This window comes from Populus nigra, chromosome 1, assembly GCF_951802175.1.
Source record: "Populus nigra chromosome 1, ddPopNigr1.1, whole genome shotgun sequence".
In the NCBI taxonomy this organism is placed as follows: domain Eukaryota; kingdom Viridiplantae; phylum Streptophyta; class Magnoliopsida; order Malpighiales; family Salicaceae; genus Populus; species Populus nigra.
Window position 1 is genome coordinate 40306635 of NC_084852.1, and position 18385 is coordinate 40325019.

General features: G+C 33.9%; 2 protein-coding genes across 2 annotated transcripts; both read right to left on the bottom strand.

Annotated features, from left to right (window-relative positions):
* LOC133676636 (uncharacterized) lies at positions 1-6838 on the bottom strand. Its single transcript, XM_062098352.1, has 8 exons — positions 6643-6838; positions 5840-5965; positions 4695-4793; positions 3881-4023; positions 2409-2517; positions 1262-1369; positions 679-819; positions 1-577 (listed from the first exon to the last, which is right to left on the bottom strand). Exons 1-8 carry the CDS (start codon positions 6712-6714, stop codon positions 119-121), a joined length of 1257 nt encoding a protein of 418 aa, XP_061954336.1. The 5' UTR covers positions 6715-6838; the 3' UTR covers positions 1-118.
* Positions 6839-15916: 9078 nt separating this feature from the next.
* Positions 15917-16724, bottom strand: LOC133676671 (probable calcium-binding protein CML13). Its single transcript, XM_062098392.1, has one exon. It carries the CDS (start codon positions 16585-16587, stop codon positions 16144-16146), a length of 444 nt encoding a protein of 147 aa, XP_061954376.1. The 5' UTR covers positions 16588-16724; the 3' UTR covers positions 15917-16143.
* Between the last annotated feature and the right edge of the window lie 1661 nt (positions 16725-18385).

Consider the following 18385-nt stretch of genomic DNA (forward strand, 5'->3'; position numbering starts at 1 on the left):
TACACTGTATTCAATCGACCATTTTAATAATGAAAAAGAATCTCGAACGACAATTTTACAAAAATATCAAACTGTTCCTTGACCAAAACACTAGTAACCTCCGGGAAATCGTATGATCTTATACAACCACATGAACAGCCGTACAAATATCTACTTTACACCAATTCTCTAGAGTTTCTGGAAACAGCTTGGAAATGATGTACAATGATCCCACACGAATGAAAACCAAATATTGAAGAAAAATTTCCAGAGTAAATCGTGAATGGAGTTCAGAGGCTATGTTCTGTTGTTTACTCAATAGTTCACAGAGACGCAGTCTCTCTTGCTGGCCATTGAATGAATATTTCGCATTACTGAGGAGCTGCTCATCTAAACCATGAGATTCTGAACTTTCTGGAGCTGGAGATAACTCACTTTCCCTGGATGGACTTTCTGAGTTTCCCCTGTCATCTTTGGGTTGATCATCTCGATCTCCTTTACCATCCTCACTTTCACTATAGCTCCCACCAGTGCCATCATTTGGGATGCCCCGGACCAAATCTGGTCGAGCTTCTACCCCAACTCGTCGCAGGTGTAGCTGCATGTTGCAGATAGCCAATCACGGATTACAGTGCATTGTCAGCAGGCAAGAGCAATAAACATAAAATTGCTTGTGAGCAAATACAGATATGTGTTAACCTGAAGGTGCAAGTTGACTTCATCTGAGCGTGAAAGAAATGGAAAATCTCCTCCAGTCTTCAACTGAGCTCGCCTTGCTTCAGGATATCTTTCACTCAATTGATCTTTGAGTTGTTGAGGAATTGCACAATAATCATTCGTCTTCAGGAGGAAATGGTAGCACATGTCAAAAAAACCCACAGAGCAAATACTTTTTTCCCTTAATTTCCATCTTACAGCATTAAGTTAAAAGAAACCTTCAAGTAGGAACACTGGTATTATAACACCAAGAACCATTAAGAATTCAAGTATTTGCAGTGCCCAGAAGCAAGAAGCAAGATAAAAATAAAAATAAAATAAATTGCACTTGGAAAAATGGCACTATGCAACATGGCTTCTCAGTGTCCTAGAAACTCAGATCATAAAACATATTAACTGAGGGAGAACATTATTGACTTAAAACGAGTATCCACAAGGGAGAGCATCTTATCCACTCGAAATCATCAACAAGAACATGGGTAGCAATAGAAAACTTCATGTTATGGCTGATGGGTACTGAAAGGAATCGAAAAGCAATATAGAAACAGTTTTCTGATGAACTTACATCCATTATAGTGATGAACGAGTCTGAAAGTAAAAGAGATCCAACAGAAGCAGCATCAACATTCAAAGTCAACCTCGAGGCTAATTCATCTCTTGAAAGTGTTTCGACCTGAATTGAAAATCACATTTCATAAAACCAACAGATGAACCAGGTTCTTCAATGTAGCACATGTTTTTCCATTTAAAACGGCAGCTTTAGACAAGACGGTTGAGGATTCAGGAAGTGCCCACAAAAGGTGGTTGAGGTCCAGACTGGTTCCTAGGTTATCAAAAAATAGAAAAAAAAAGGTGGGGGGGCTGTTGGGAACCAAGAGGGCTCATTTTTCTTAGTTATCTTTAAAACAATAAAACTAAGAAACAAAAAAAATAATCAATATGATATTGATGACAACATTCAACCTTTTTTTCTTGGAAAGAAAAGGAGAGCCTTCATTCAGTCAGAATTTCAGCATTCATAAACAACACAAAAGGCCACACTACGCCACAGTATTGTTTTAAACATAAGACGGAAGCAGTGATGACAGCCAAGATAAATGACAAATCAATTCGGTTCAAGTTAAAAAAAAGTGTGTAAAACTGTACTAAATATGCTACAGCATAGTAAATAATACTTATAGATGTTTCGAACAAAGATGCTTCTGTTGCAAAGCAAATTTGCCCCCCTATTCAAAGGAAACTGAGGTCAAACCTACATTAGTTTACGACTGTACAAAATATTCTCAATGCCTTGCATAAATAGTTAGAGCACTAACCCACTAAAAGGGCATTCAGCACATAATGAAAGTTCAAAACCTACATGGATGCTGGGTACCCAAGACCAGAAACACACACTGATTGCATGACAATCTCTAATCACAGTTCCCAATCCTGAAGAGTGGCTTGAGGATACTACAACATGATAAAGAACAATATGGACACAGAAACAATCTCACTTAAAACAAGGAAGTTATACTGTATTCCAGAAAACAGAACCGTACATGATTTTCACCTCTGCTCCTCGGTCAATAGCTATCTCACTTAAAACAAGGAAGTAATACTGTATTCTGGAAAAAATAATGATTCCTAAATGCATAAAGGAGATTGCTTCAAGCAATCATAGTTACTTGCTTAAAGTCATCATAGAAGTAACTGGACAATTGAGACTTTACCTGAGAAACAACAAAGTCTACTGAATCTGCAATAAATGGTTCATGAGGACCATCACGAATTCCAGTTAGGACGTATCTTTTAAGCAGAAAGGAAGGGGTCCAACTAACACTGCATAACCAATACAAAAATTCTGAAGTCAATTTGTTAAGAAGAGTAGATTTACAGATTACTACAAAGAACATACAACAAAAATAATGAAAATAAAATTCATTGAGGTTAAAATCTTTAAAAAAGTAGTTGACAACCTTTACATGTCATGGAAGGTGAAAACATTCAGCATTTCTGCGAACATAGAAAACTCTAAGCTGAGTAGTTATGAATTGCCAATAGATGCAATAGAAACTTAACTAAATTTCAATCTCACAATAGTAGGGGTTGGTAGTTAAATGCATCAACAGTTATGAAACCTGATTGTTATCAACAACTCCCTCAATGACAACTTACATAACCTGCACCTTCATCCTTGACCAGTTAAATTATCATAAGAAGTATTCTGTCTGTCCCATAGTATGATTGAGAGATTAGAAAACTAAATTCTTCTCTTACTTCAGAGCTAAATTCTTTTCTTTTTACTACTTCAACCTAAGTCATTCTCAAGTTACTTTTTCCTCTCTAGTTGAATGTAAATCGTTATATAAATCATAAGAAGCACATGATTCAATTATCTAACCTGTCCTCCAGAAACTTTTTTGTCAATTGGTCCTATCTCCACCTTCAGTGGGATGCATTCAATCTATGATATTCTTGCATCCAAGCACACCTACATCTTATAATCCTCATCTTCATTTTTAATCACACTCCTTTTAGGTATATTTTGTTCTTTATCATCATGCATTTGATAGCTAGCCTTATAACCATCATAATCTCTTCATCCACTCCAACTTGACAGACATTTTCCATCACAACCGGTGCTGAAATATCTCCACTCATGGAGAAACTAATGCTATATAAATATGTACTTTCATTACAGAAACAGAATACTTATTCCAGCAATTCCAGGACTGTTGAACACCTTTTCATGTTTTCTATTTAAGGTAAAACCTGAAATTTCATGTTTTCTCTTGGAAGTGGATACCCCTGTTCAAAAAACAAGTTAGGTCTAGAGCCTCCTTTTAGCTCAGTTACAAGTAAATTGGCAGATTTTATGTGTCAAATTTACAAAAACAGTCTGAAACTAATAGAATCACTGCCTACTGATAATTTTGTTAGTCAATTGCACCTGCTTATCAGTAAACTCCCTCATAGACCATATTTTCCCTATCATTTTAGCGTGTAACTAGAGTTGCATCTAGTTTGTTTGTACAAATTTGGCGCTAACACTTTTACTGATCATGATCACATAATTTCTAGTTCAATTTATATTGTGTGAATATGCAGTATTTTTTATATGAAAACCACAAATGGCTTTTGTGGTTTGACGACAGGAAAAGGTAATGCAATAATAAACATAAGCAACATGATGACCACATACACAGGAGCCCAAGGCATGGCAGCTGCAAAACTGCGCGTCTCCAGAAATGTGTTTGATAGTATCAATGACCTCACTCGCCTTGGACGGTGTTGTGCAAAAAGTTGGGCTAAGAAGCCTCCAAGAGATGTACCATAAAGATGTATCTGTTAAGATAACCAACGTACACACAAATACTCAGTAATTAATGCTACCAAACAATATGATCTAAATGTACAGGTTTCATGAACTCGGATTCTAATCATGCCACTTTCAGGTTATGATATAAGCTATGATTACTATTAAATATAGCTTTGTAAAATCTACTGAGATCTTCTCCTTGTGCAGTGAGCTCTACCAAGACAGGCACTGGCAACCAGTTTGCCTTTCATCCAATTAGAAATGCAAGCCCAAAAATATTCCCATTGAATATGTGCCTCCAAGCCCAGACTTCCAGTTCTTTTGGAACATATTGATCACAACCAAAATGGGTGCTGGTACAGGAAAAAAGGCTGTTACCATATAATGTTCCTGGCAAAATGGGGGTGGCTGGTGCTATGAAATTATAATGTATAGGTTAGCAAACCAGTTTCAAAATGGATTCCAAATCCAGAGTCTGCAGACAAGGGATACCAGCTAGGCAAAGGATGATCTAGAGGTTGGTTCCTTTAAGTATTTGAAGTACCATGTTCTATCCCAAATATAAATATTAAGCCACATGAAACAGAAAGGCAGAAGATTCTAAAGCAAAAGTAACAGTTGAAAAATTGCATGTGAAACAATAATATATAGTAAGCAGGAGGAGCAGTATATGCCATATACAAATGAAGGTTCTTACATGATGAACATCAATGACATCCAAAAATTTTTCAAATGCTTGAATCCACTCATGATGATTCCATACACGTGGAATATCAACAGAAATCACCCGGTAACCCTGAAAAATAGCAAAATGTTATACTAGACGACCTTAATATGAACACCGCCAACTATCAACAACATTGGAATCATGAACCAGAAACAAGTAACAATTGTGGTAACAGAAAGGGCACTTTACTTGCTACCAAAAGGAAAATAATCAAAGTAGAGAGAAGTGATTCCTTTTAACAATGACACATGCATATGATGACACCTGTTTGAACTTCTAAAACTATAGTTTCCAAGCATGTAGAGATAATTTGGTAGTGACAAATTCTATAAAACAATAAAGATACTCTCTGACAGTTGGCACAAGGAGTTCAAGCTGACACTCTGACAGTTGGCACAAGGAGTCCAAGTTAACACTCTGACAGTTGGAAAATGGAGTTCAAGCAGTCCACGGAGTGCAAAATGATTCAGCACGGTCTTGATTTTTAAACAAGCTAAAATTCAATTTAAGGAATAAGTAATTAAATTTGCAATTGTTGCAGCTACAAAAGGTAAGATTCACGTGCAGACTTTGTAAGGTATAAAAAAGGTCATAATGCAGCCAATTTTAGTAATGCACGGGTAAGATGGGGAAAAAGAGAAAATCTACTCCAAGGATACAACTTTAGGGCTCATAATTAAGAAAAAAAATATGAATGCTGGCCATTCACAATCTGTCTCCTCAAACTGCAGAAATACAAACTTTATGGTACATAAATACTAGATCATGCAAGGAATAAACCTTTCCAGGTGAATAAATTTAATAACTTTTTAGCTGATTTGTCTATTTTCTTAAAGAAATAGCGTGCCTATAGATGTCACGACAACTATAATTCCTATCCAGCATTAGTTCCAACATGAATTCTCCACGCTTCAGGACATGACATTACACTCCAAAAGTAAGTGCTGGTGGTTAGAGGAATAAGATGCCCAACATGGGAAACTAGAGTTACTAAACCCTTGACAAATTCTTCAAGAAAAAAAGCAAGGAGAAAAGGGAAAGAAAAAAAAGATTAAAACACATCCAAGTACTTGTATGAATGATACTATCAGGAGCTATAATACACAGCGAATTACCTTCAAGGACAATGCCATGATCTGCTTATAGTAAACATCTGCTGTTCCTGCTATTCCAGGAAGACAAATGAGTGGTGGGACCACTTTTGGACCAAAATCATAGTATCTCCATTGCTTTGTGCCAATCTAAGAGGAAAACACAACGGGAGAAAATGAGCTAGATGTTCAATCTATGAGCCAATGCTAAGAACAGAATAATCTAAAGAAGCGGCAAGAAAATAAACCGTCGTGCCACTTTTCTGTGCTTCAAGAAACAAAAACAACAGGTGAAGATAACCTAGTCAACAAAATTGATGCAATAAGTTGCAAAATTAGTACATAAAATAAAACCAGCATTAATATGATTGAATTATTTCTAGCAAACCAAGCTCACAAGAAAAATTAATAAAGAACTCATCAACAGATCATCAAAATGAGGATAAAGGAGCAAAAACCTGAAGCAGTTACACAGCATGAAATTCCTATCTCAAGAATTTTCATTCAAATTAATCCTAGTACGAGGACAGCAATACACATACAAGCTCATCAGCAACCTCAGCATTGACTCAAAAAAAAAACACACCGGGTGAATTAACAAGTAAAACAGTCAATAAAAAGCAGCAAATAAACACACCCAGATCAAGCTATAACATCGAAAGTGTAACACAATTTCAACAATTGATTAAGAGAATTAAACTGGAGAAAAGGAGATCATCGATAAAACAAAGACATACCCAGTAGAGTGCTGGAGGCAAAAATTAAAACCCATGTTATAGAACTAAGAGGGAGAGAGAGAATTGAGAGAGGGTAGAAGAGAAAGTTACAGGGATCTTGTGGAGAGGAACTTGAGACTTGAAGTAGACATAATCTCCGGGCGCCGAGAAGACGCCTTTCATTTTCTAAATTACAACTCTATTTGCTTTCGATCATCAAGAGAGGAGAAAGTTACAGTGTTTGAACGGATTGAATTTATAGATATAAATCGACAAGTCTTTTCGATTATTTTTAATGATTTCTTGATCGAATGTGTTGGCATTGGCTTCTTATCTTGGGGGGGTGGGGGTAAATAAGTAATAGCACTTTTGTAATTATTTTCGATTCTTGTTTTTATTGGTGGGTTAGATTAGAGAGCAGAAGGAAGCACGTGCCTTGTTCTTAACAGTCAATTGACGGCAACTTTTTTCAACTCCTCGTCAGCGTTAAGTTGTTGGACGCAGGATTGATTATCCGGTGTACCTCTTACGCAATTGCATTGCTCATTGGGATTTTACATCATTCTGGTCCACCGTGATAAATAACACCCCGCCGAGAATGTATTTAATCTCGTAAGCTCTCGATGATGGGGATAATCATCCAAGTCTTTATTGTGAAACAAAAAAGTCTCCTCACCATAACAGGCGAGTTGGTTCCTCTATCGTCGTCAGAGAGTTCTTGGCAAGAAGAATGAAAACTGAGGATCGATCCATTCAGTATAATTCAGGGGTGGACACACTTAAACGAATTTGGATAACGACTACAAGAGAGAAATCAAAAGGAAAATCTAAAATACCAGGAATGGACATAAACTCGTGAGCTACCAAAGGTAGGGATAATCGCCAAAGTCTTATTATGAAACAAAGAAGTCGCCCCGTCATAGCAGGCCGCTTGGTTCCTCTATCGTTGTCGGGGAGTTCTTGGCGAGGAGACCTGTAGGAGGATCGACCTATCAAGTATAATTTCAAAGAAATACTTTAAATAAAAATTGTGAAGTAGATCTCTAATGATGATATGAAATATATATGGCTGGTATTGTTTCATCATTATATTGCTAAGTTTCTAGTTCAGTTATAGTTTGAAAAGGTTGCTCCAAGAATTGTTATAAGTGATCTTTAACATGGTACCAAGATTAGTTCCATTACTAGAAAGGTTAAGTATGTTACTGGTATGCACTAGGGCTTGTAGCCCAGCGGCAGAGACAAGGTTTTCTTGCCTCTGTCACCTGGGTTCGAGCCCTAGCGTGCACACCTGTCACCCCCGCGGTGTCTTACATGCCTACTGGGCTTGCAGGGTGTTCAGTGAGTCCGGGAATTAGTTGTGGTGCGCGTAAACTGGCCCAGACACCCCGGGTTACCAAAAAAAAAAGTATGTTACTGGTATGTATGATATTTTTAATAAAATAAATGGGTATGCAAAAAGTTGACAGTTTTTTACTGCATGTATCCATGAAATCGAGTCAAGATTTCTAAAGGGCTTATTAGCTTGGTGGCAGATTTTATGTTGTCTGATGTAATCCTTTACTTTAAACTTTATACCCATAATCTCTTTTATCTAGTTTTAGGATTTTCTTATATCCTGAATGAGCTGCTATATGGTTATCATATATATATTATATTATAGCAGGTTTGATGAAAAGGTATTATTTTATTTTCATTTCCAATTGGTATTTTAGAGAACTTAGAGTTTCACTCTCTATTTGTTTAATGATTCAATGTATCTCCTAGTCAATAACATAGCTACTTTTGAGTTCTTCTGCCTCACCTATAATTGAAGAAGTAATGGACTATAAATAACCTTCATTAAAATCCCCAGGTTTCTTAAATAAAGCATCAGCTATCCAATTCTCTTTTCCTACCTTATATTCAATTGTGAAGTCATACTTAAAGTAGTTTTGTACCTATTTTTGTTGGGTTGGTGTGCTAATTTTCTATTCTAAGAAGTATTTTAGACTGATCAATTTTGATTTTAAAAGGCTATCCTAGTATGTAAGGTAGGGGTGATCATTTTCGATTCAGTTTGGTTTTTATCAAAAAAAAAAGTAACCAAACCGAATTTTTAAAAAAAACCAAAACCGGTTCAAACCGACCGGTTCGGTTCTGTTTTTTGGACAAAAACCTGTTCAAACCGGGTTGTCTCGGTTTTGACTCGGGTTTTTTTGGTTTGGGTTCGGTTCGGTTTTTTCGGTTTCAGACTTATAAAACCAAAACCGAACCGGTTGGTTTTTTTTAAATTTTAATCGGTTTTTTTTCACGATTCAATTTTTTCGGTTATTTGTTTTTCAGTTTTCTCGGTTTAATCGGTTTTTTGATTTCTTTGCTCATCCCTAATGTAAGGTCTTTATTTTTGAATTGTAAATCCAATAGCTAAAATTCATTCTAATAAGTTAATAGGGATATTTGTTTCCTTAAAGCTTTTGTTAAGATAGTATATAGGTCTGTCATTTTGTACCAATGCAACTCTAATACCCTCACTTAAAGCATCACACTTTATTAGGAAACTCTTATTGTAATCTTGTTTGGCTAGGATAGGTGGGCTATTTACTGTTATTTTTAGGTTTTAAAGGCTTCATCAACTGGATCATCCTATTAAAAGATCTTTTTTTAAATAACCTAGTTAATGGGTTTGCTAAAGCCCCATATCCCATTATAAACCTTTTTGCGGTAGCTTGTGAACCTTAAAAAGCCCTTTTATAGAGTTAGTATTATTGAACCATTTAACTATAGATTTGACCTTATTTGGGTTGGCTTTAACCCCTTTTATATAAATAATATGGCTCAAATATTTCACTTCCTTACATGCAAATCTACATTTGGACCATTTAAAATAAAGTTTATGTTGAATTAGAAGCCCTAAAATAGCCTTTAGTTGTTCTAAATGGTCCTTTATTATTTTGTTATATACCAATATATCATTGAAGAATATCAAAATAATTTTTCATAGGAAAGGTCTAAATACCTCGTTGATGAGCCATTGAAAAGTAAAATGAGCATTAATTAGCTTAAAAGGCATAACTAGAAATTCATAATGCCTCACATATATCTGAAAAGCAATCTATGAAATATCTTCTAAGTTCATCCTAAGTTAATGGTACCCAAACCGCAAGTATAATTTAGAACAATAGCATAAACCACATAACTCATCTAGCATCTCCTCCACCACTAGAATAAAAAATTTATTCTCTATAATTTCCTCTACACACATCCTCTACGACCCATCCAAATTTCTAACTAGTAATACCATAGAAGAAAATGGATTTTAACATTGCTGAATTGTTCCTAATTCTAGGAGTTCATTATAATTCTTTTAATTTTTACCTTCTGATAATATAGGTACTTGTAAGGATTAACAATGATAAGATAAGTTCTTTTCTTCAATGTTATATGATGACCATGACCCCAAAATAAAGGTAACCTTTTGGGCTCTTGGAAAACTTCCTTAAATCTCTAGAGTAGTTTTTGTACTAGTACAAATTTAATTTTATTGTTCTTGGACTCTGCTTTCATCTCTTATATTTACATAATCAGGCCCTTGGCCTCCCTTCATAGTTCTCTTAGAAAGTCCGCCCATATTCAATCTCCAACTATTATACTCACAATCTTTTCAACTAGACCTTTAGCCCATGTATTTTGAACTTTATAGTTAGATAAAAAAAAACATCATATAAGCCTTAATTCTCGTAACCACTGCACATCAAAGACTAAGTCATATCCACCAAATTGAATCATACAATCTTGAGCCTGAAACCGGTACCTTTGTATTCCAAACTCAAACTTATAACACCTACCTTCACTTTGAATTCTTGTACCATTTGTTATCTTTACACCCATCGGTTGATAAACCGCAATATTGAGGCCTGCAATATGAGCAACCTTAAGGTGTACAGAATTATATATGCTACATTTCTTATGAATACTATAATAATAAAGTTATTAATTATAGCCTTAATTTTCATGGTTTTAGGATCAAGACTTCCAATTATTGTATGTAGGAAAATCTCTGCTTTTTTTTTTTATTATCGAAACATGTTCTAAATCAATTAGATATCCAACTATGGAAAAAAAAATTTCCTCATCTTTTGTTATCCATTTCTTCAATTAAATATAGCCTTGAGTCTCCACGCTTATAGCTTGAACCCCACTTGTCATTATATTTATAATGTAAACCCTCCCTTTATTTTTCCTTTAGTTGGGCTAGGGTTAATTTCTTACGAGGTAGGCTAGATTTAGTCTCACCCTTATAATAGACTTGTATATTTGGTTTTCTAGGGACTCATCTAACGCTAATCTTTCCACTCCATCCAATAACAACAATATTTTTTTCTTGTGTTTTTATCAAGTCATAGGCTACCACCAAGATCTAGGATTCAACACCCTTACTCCTATCTTGATTTATTCCTTGAGCCCTTCTATAAAAAAAAAAAAGTTGGGTCGATGGGAATCAGATAACCCTCTTATTCTTTTTTAGATCAACTTTAACTGAATTTTATAATTCTCCACTAAAGATACATGTTTCATGTTAATGAGGGTCTTCATAGGATCATTGTATATATATTCTCCAAATCTAATTTGTAAAGCTTTAACATATGATTTCTAGTTAATAATGACTCTAGTTTTCTCAATCTCCTAGAACCAAGCCACATTCTTCATTTCCGTACAGAAGCTTGCCATAAATAACTGATGTTAGGGTGGAGTGTTGTGGTAGTTAAGAAAGTGATTTGTCTTGTATACCTATCTCATTGGATCTTCCCCATCGAAATGTGAAAAAGTCCATCTTTACAGGCCTTATCTAAATTTATTGATTTTCTTGCGTTTCAACCATATGCCAATGATGACCATTCATCAAGGAGATTAGAGTGCGGAAAGGGGAATATGTTGGTCTTTTCCTCTAAACCTTTGTTATTTATTCAATCTTATTTGATATATATTGAATTGTTATGCTAGCTCCTCTAAGAGTCATACATGGGTTAATTGGTTTTGTTGTTTTTCTTTTTATTACAACCTCATATTGGCAATCATTTTTAAGAGTTGGGATATTCTAGTACCATCAACTATAGTTCACCTCATTGCGGTACTAAAATTGTAACAGTTCTAAAGATTAGGGATGAAATTTAATGGAATTTATTTAATTAAAAATGATCTAATTACAACTAATAGGGACTAAATTAAAATTAAAAAAATATTTTTGGGTATATTTAAGGTGGTCGGGCCTTTTAGAACTAAATTAATAAGCTGAAAACATACTTAAAAATCCATGTCTTATTCCTAGCCCTATAAATAAAGCAAATATCAAATTCAAATTTGAAATTGACCGATTCTAATGAGTTATGAAAGATCTAGTATTATCTTAGGTGGCCAAAACATTATCATTTAATACCCTCAGGTTCCACATATTGACCCTTAATTAACTAAGAACATCATCCACATCTTCCTTATTTAATCCTCGCAGTTCATAACGTCAAACTTTACCCTTAACTTCATTCTCCCAATTCTTTTGCCTCTTGTCCTAATAAAGAGTAAGAATGATTCTCAATCTTGTTCCCTTATAAAACCCTAATTGGTTAATCCTTTTTGTAACATAACAACCAGACCTATTATAGAATTTTTTTGTTCTTGAGACTTTATTCCTCCTTATTTTGTGCAAATGATATTTGCAATAAGCTTATTGAGATTTTAACCACAAAACCTTGTTTGCATGCACTTTTAAACAAGGTTCATGAACCAAAAATAATGTAACTCAAGTATCTCTTAATAAGATCAAACCTAATCTCTAGATTTCAAAGGGAAATAAAGATCAAAACAGAGGAGAAAACACTTAAAATTAAGATGAGGGGGGTATGTAAAATCTAGAAAAAACAATGTAGAAAACTCTTCTCACAATCCCCATTTTATAATGGATTTTGGATCCAAAACTAATAATAATTGTGATTAATACTAAAATAAATTCTCTGCATAATCAACCTTGATTATACGCTATATAATCAAAATTAAACTTAACAATTTTAGTTTTAAAACACTATGAAAATTTTCCAAAAACTATCCAAGTTATGAAGAATTAGTTCTAAAAAAACTAAATAAGTTGATGAGACTTAATCCATTGGATGAACAAGGTAATTGGTAAGAGAAAATAATCATTCATTAACCAGACTCAAGCTCAAAATTAAATAGACAAAAAATATATATTTTTATAGCCTAAAAATTATTTTATAGCAAACTCAAGCCTAGGCCCGAGCAGAGTCGGGCTATCTACGTGCATGTAAATTTAAGATCAAAGACCACTTTGCTTAAGGCCATGTTTGTTTCCCGAAAAATGATTTTCAGGAAACCACTTTCCAAACTTTCCTGTGTTTGTTTGCTATTAGGAAAGTTGGTCAACAAAAAACACTTTCCAGTCAAAGAAAAATTTGGCTTGATTTCCAAGAAAGTGTTTTCCTGGAAAATTTGGGTGAAAACACTTTCCGGAAGTTGTGAAAAATTTAGAAATGTCATATTATTTGCTGATTATATCAAATTTGATCCTCAAACTTTTGATTGCTATATATATTTTGTTTTGAATATTTATTTTTCAATTTCATCTTTTAAAATTTAATTTTTATATTAACTTTGGTCCTCATTTTTATAATTGTTATTTGTTTTTCCCTTATTATTTTTTATTGAAATTTTTTATCTATCAAATTTGATCCTCATTCTTTTGATTGTTACTTATTTTATTTGAAATAATTTATGAAATGTTAATTATTATTATTTTAATTTCTTCATCTTTTATTTTTTTAAAAAAATTTATCTCTATTATTTTTATTATTATTTATTTTATTTGAGATAATTTATTATATTATATATTTTTTTAATTTCATTCTCATTCAACTTTTTAATTTATAAGATTTTTTCTCATTATTTTAATAAACTTGAGAAAAATAAAACATTAATAAGTTATTTTCCAACTCATTTTCTATGACATAACCAAACACTAGAAAGTGTTTTCCAACTTATTTTTCATTACACGACCAAACATCAGAAAATAATTTATTTTCCCAAATTTCACTTTTCCAAAAAAAACTACTTTCCAGCAAACAAACGGGGCCTAAGTTATCTCCCTTCTAGAAGCTTTGGCACCCTTTAAACTTAATTTTAAATTTTCACATTTCTATTAAATAAACTATTAAAAAAGCTTGTTTCTTAGGCTAGATTGAGAATAGTTTTTAGAGAGTTACGAGTTTTTTAAAAACATACCACCCAATATTTTTTTTTTTTTAGATTAATCTATCATGTTAATATTTCATATTAAAAAACTTATCTTTTAAGATGTAATTGTAATAAGTTTGAACTCTAAAAGTTAATGAATCTCACTTTTAATTTGACATAAAATATGACCGGCATGTTTTAACCAATTTTTGCCAATTGAAGATTAAGTTGATGACGTAAAAGTCATGCATGAACAGAGCAAGTAGATGGGACCTGGGAACGGGAAGAAGATAAATTGCATTTTATGGGAGAGATCATTCATTTGGAATTTTAAGGGTCAACTCCTCTCAGCATATGCATAGAACGAACACGCTTCAATTCATGTCTTTACTTGGAAGCTACTGCTTTGTTATGAAGGATCAGGCTCGCAGTTAATTTACAAATACCAGGGGTAGACTTTTGAGACTTGAGAAACTGCGAGCGATCCCTTGAGTATATTGTCAATGGAATTTAATTAAACAGACGACTGTGCAACAATCTACTGACGATGAAGCAGCTTCTAACAATGGAAGTTGAACCATGCAATTAGAAATTGGGTAGCTACTACATATGTAAAGAAGAAAAAGATGCCCATCCTGTTCTGTCCCTGCTGGTTATAAAATGCTGCTACCCAGGATAAAAAAGGAAGAAAGAACTCCTGTCTGGAACAGCCAGATTCCAAAGTTACCTCAATTATAAAACTTATTCAAACATTAGTGTAGGGTCGTACTGTATAAAGTGGAAATAATCTGCTTCAGGCCACACAAAGGAATATAGACACAACACCTGCAGCATAGATCATCTGAAACGAGCAAGAACTCTACTAGAAACCTGTGAAGATCCAATGGCCAACACTATCAGAGTTTTCAAATAAATGAAACTGGAATTGCTAAACAAATCAGAGATTGGATGCACATAACAACATAGAGAGATGCCGTGTATACAAAAGGAACTTCAATACTAACCGATTTACTATATTTCAGAAAGGTTACTCTGTTGTTAAAAGCTATGTGGAATCACTCACAAATCTTCATTATATCAGATGCCCAGAAACAACTACGTCAAGATCAACAAACTCACCTGCAACTCCCACTCTCAATTTTAGTTAAAGCTTCTCACATGAATCAATTTCTATGTAAAAATAGACGATAGTCATCACCTTCTGTTGAACCAGGGCATCTGATTGAAAATCTTCAAGAGCTTCAATTTCAACAAGATGACAGAATTCAAGAAGAAAATGCAGGATCTAAACTGAACTAAACCGACAAAAAGAACCATTTGAAGTCTGGACAGCAAAACCCCAAATATACCATAATACAAAGCAGGGCAGTTCTAGGCAAGGACAAGCTTCTCCCTTTTGAACCTAATTGCCAGACAAGAAGCACTGATTCAATGACTTATTCTGCCCAATTCTCCAAATAAGTAAGCTATGTTCAAAGCCTATTTGATATCTCAAAGCTAAGTACACTCAATGGAAGCATTCATCTACTTTCCTACTGCCACCTCGAGTTACCAAGAAACAAGAATACAATTCAAAATCAAAACCTTAATAACTTAACTAAAATCTGTAACTCATGACGCCCTAGACTTTTCCTGTCATCTACTTTCATTATGAAAATCGAGCACCAACTGACAACGAACACATATAACAACTGTCAACAAGCAGGAGCTCGCAACCGAATATTATCCTTTTATAGCATTGCAACTAGTTTCATCTATCTGACAGTATTGGTCAAACATGTTTTTGGCAGAAACATAAATGATTCCTTATATTCCAAATCTACTTTATTAACTTCAACAAATCTTCATACCTAATCCCATGCCCATACCATCTCTGAAAACAATGCTGTAAACCAGGCAAAGTAAAAGAACTAGATTACAGTTCCTCTTTTTTTCTCTCTATACTATGCACCTAAAAGCTCTCAAAACCAAGAAACTCATAGACCTGCAAAATCTCAGAAATATGATTAAAAAACTCGTCTTCTTCAATAATCTAACACAATCCCCAGATTCACAAAATGGTACTTACATGCAGACATAAAAAAAGCTAAAATAACAGTTCCTTACTGTATATTTCAACCCAAATTTCTCTAAAAACCACGGATTCAACATTAGCAGCCATACGTTCACTACAAAAAGAAACTGAGAATTAATTCAACGAGTCAATTAAGGTAAAACATTAACACCATCATCATCGTCATCCATTACAAACAAAACCCAAAACAAACACTCATGCCCTCAAAACAAGAACAACGTTTCTTTTTAACAAATAACAGGCTTACTTTGCCACAAATTACTTCCACAACAAACACACAAGCACTTGAAACTCTTAACAAACCAAATCATTAATTTTCACTTCGTAACCATTCTGGCAATAAAATCCTCGTACCGGATCCTCCCATCGGACCCGACATCAACTTCTCGGATCCACTCATCAAACTCCGCCAACTCCAACTTCTCCCCAATACTGGTCAAAATATGACGCAGATCCGCAACAGCAACAAACCCCGTGTTATCCTTATCAAGCACTTTGAATGCATCTCGTAACTGTCGATCAAACGGCTCAGCTTTCATGTGCTTTGCCATTAAATCAAGGAATCTAGGGAAATCAAACGGTGCAGTCAGGTTCTCCTGGGAGATTATGGATTTTAATTGGGCTTGGGTCGGGTTTCCACCGAGAGATCGCATTAAGATCCCTAATTCCGATGGGGCTATCTTTCCGTCACCATCTGTATCGAAGAGTGTGAACGCTTCTTTCATAGATGACACCTGGTCGTCGCTCAGATCCTTGCCCATCTTTTTTCTGATTTGGGTCGGGTCGCTTTGTTTTTCTCTCTGGAGGAAGTGCTGTCTCTCGCCCTCTTCACGTTGCTGGTTGGTGGTGATGGTGTTTTTGATTTTCTTGTGAGGACATGACGGAATGCGTTTTTTTAGAGCTAGACGGTGTCGTTTTGGGGGCAAGTGTTTAAAGTTAGGCTTAAAGCGACTGCGTTTAGAGGAGAAAAGGTTACGTTTTTCTATGACATTTGATCTGGGTTTGACTTAAAAAAACATAAAAATTAATGTTTTTTCAAACTAAATATATTTAAAAACAAATATGGAACCTTACAATGTGGACACAGAATGAGTAGGGTCCTACGTGGAACCTACAAAAGTCTCGTTATCTGAGGGCATCAATCATGTTGTCGTTGTTGGAAATCGGAATATTAGTGGCGGTGCAGATTGTGGTCATTTGTTTTTTGTTTTATTATTATTTTTCTTCAATTGGTATTGGAATGGATGCTGCTTTAGCCCGATAAATGCTTTTTGAATTTTTGAACTTCTATTTTGAGTTATGGCCCCGCCAGGAAAAAAAAATAAAAAAAATTCCATGAGGGATGATTTTTTAAAAGAAAAGAGAAAAGGATTAAATCATGTTTTTAATTTAAGGGTGTTTGATAATATGGTTAAATTGTATTTTTTATAAAATAATTTTTTATATTTTAAATTATTTTAATGTGTTGATATTAAAAATAAATTTTAAAAAATAAAAAAATATATTATTTTAATATATTTCAAAACAAAAAAAAATCACTTTACAAAACTACATTAGCACTGACACAAACACCACCTTACAATCCTCATGTATGATATAAACTAGCATATTAACTCGTGTTTCACAGCGGGTCAATAATAATTTAAAAAAAAATATAAAAAAATATTATGAGTATGAAAAATATTTTAAGTGTTTTTGGTCTAGCAATTGTGCCAGATCCATAAGCCTTTGGGTCTAATGGTTATGCTTTGACTTAACACATGTCAGCAGTTTTTAAAATAAAAAATAGAAAAGATAATACCTTGCATGGTTTTCTAAACATTTATAGTGTGGTCTTTAGTACAAATGATTTATGTTTATAGTATAGTTCATGGTATAAATATTTTATGTGTAGAGCATTAGCAAAGTAATTTTTCCACACATTTTAAAGTATAGTATAATGAGAAAGTATTCTCATTTACCCACCTCTAGCCAATTTAAGTAATTATATAGTTTAACCTTGAGGGGATTATATAGTTTAACCTTGAGGGGTATAGCTCAACTAGTTAAGTTCTAGATTTGCTTCTTAGAGGTCACCAGTTTTAGTCTCACAAACCTCATGGCCACTGGAAGCTTACATGGTCGTTAACTTCTAAGTCCGTGAGATTAGTCAATATATGCACAAATTAATCTGGACATTCATATTAATAAATAAATATATAAAAGTAATCATATAGGTTAATAAGTTAATAAATATAATACATCCATCAACATGTGTTTGTTTTATGATTCAAGGTAGGCCCTCGAATCTCTTCCTGTACAGAAATTACCCTTGAACTTCTCATAGACACAGTAATCTATTACCTGATACATGAAGGTGGGTTTTAAAAAATGATAAAAGGTTATTTTTTAAAATATATTTTTTAAAAATGTATTAAAATATATTTTTTATTTTTTAAGATTTATTTTTATATTAATACATCAAAATAATTTAAAAATATAAAAAAATAAATTTTAATCAACTTCTATTTGGGTTGCACTCTCAAACAATAGGCATAAAGTAGTTAAATGATGCAACTC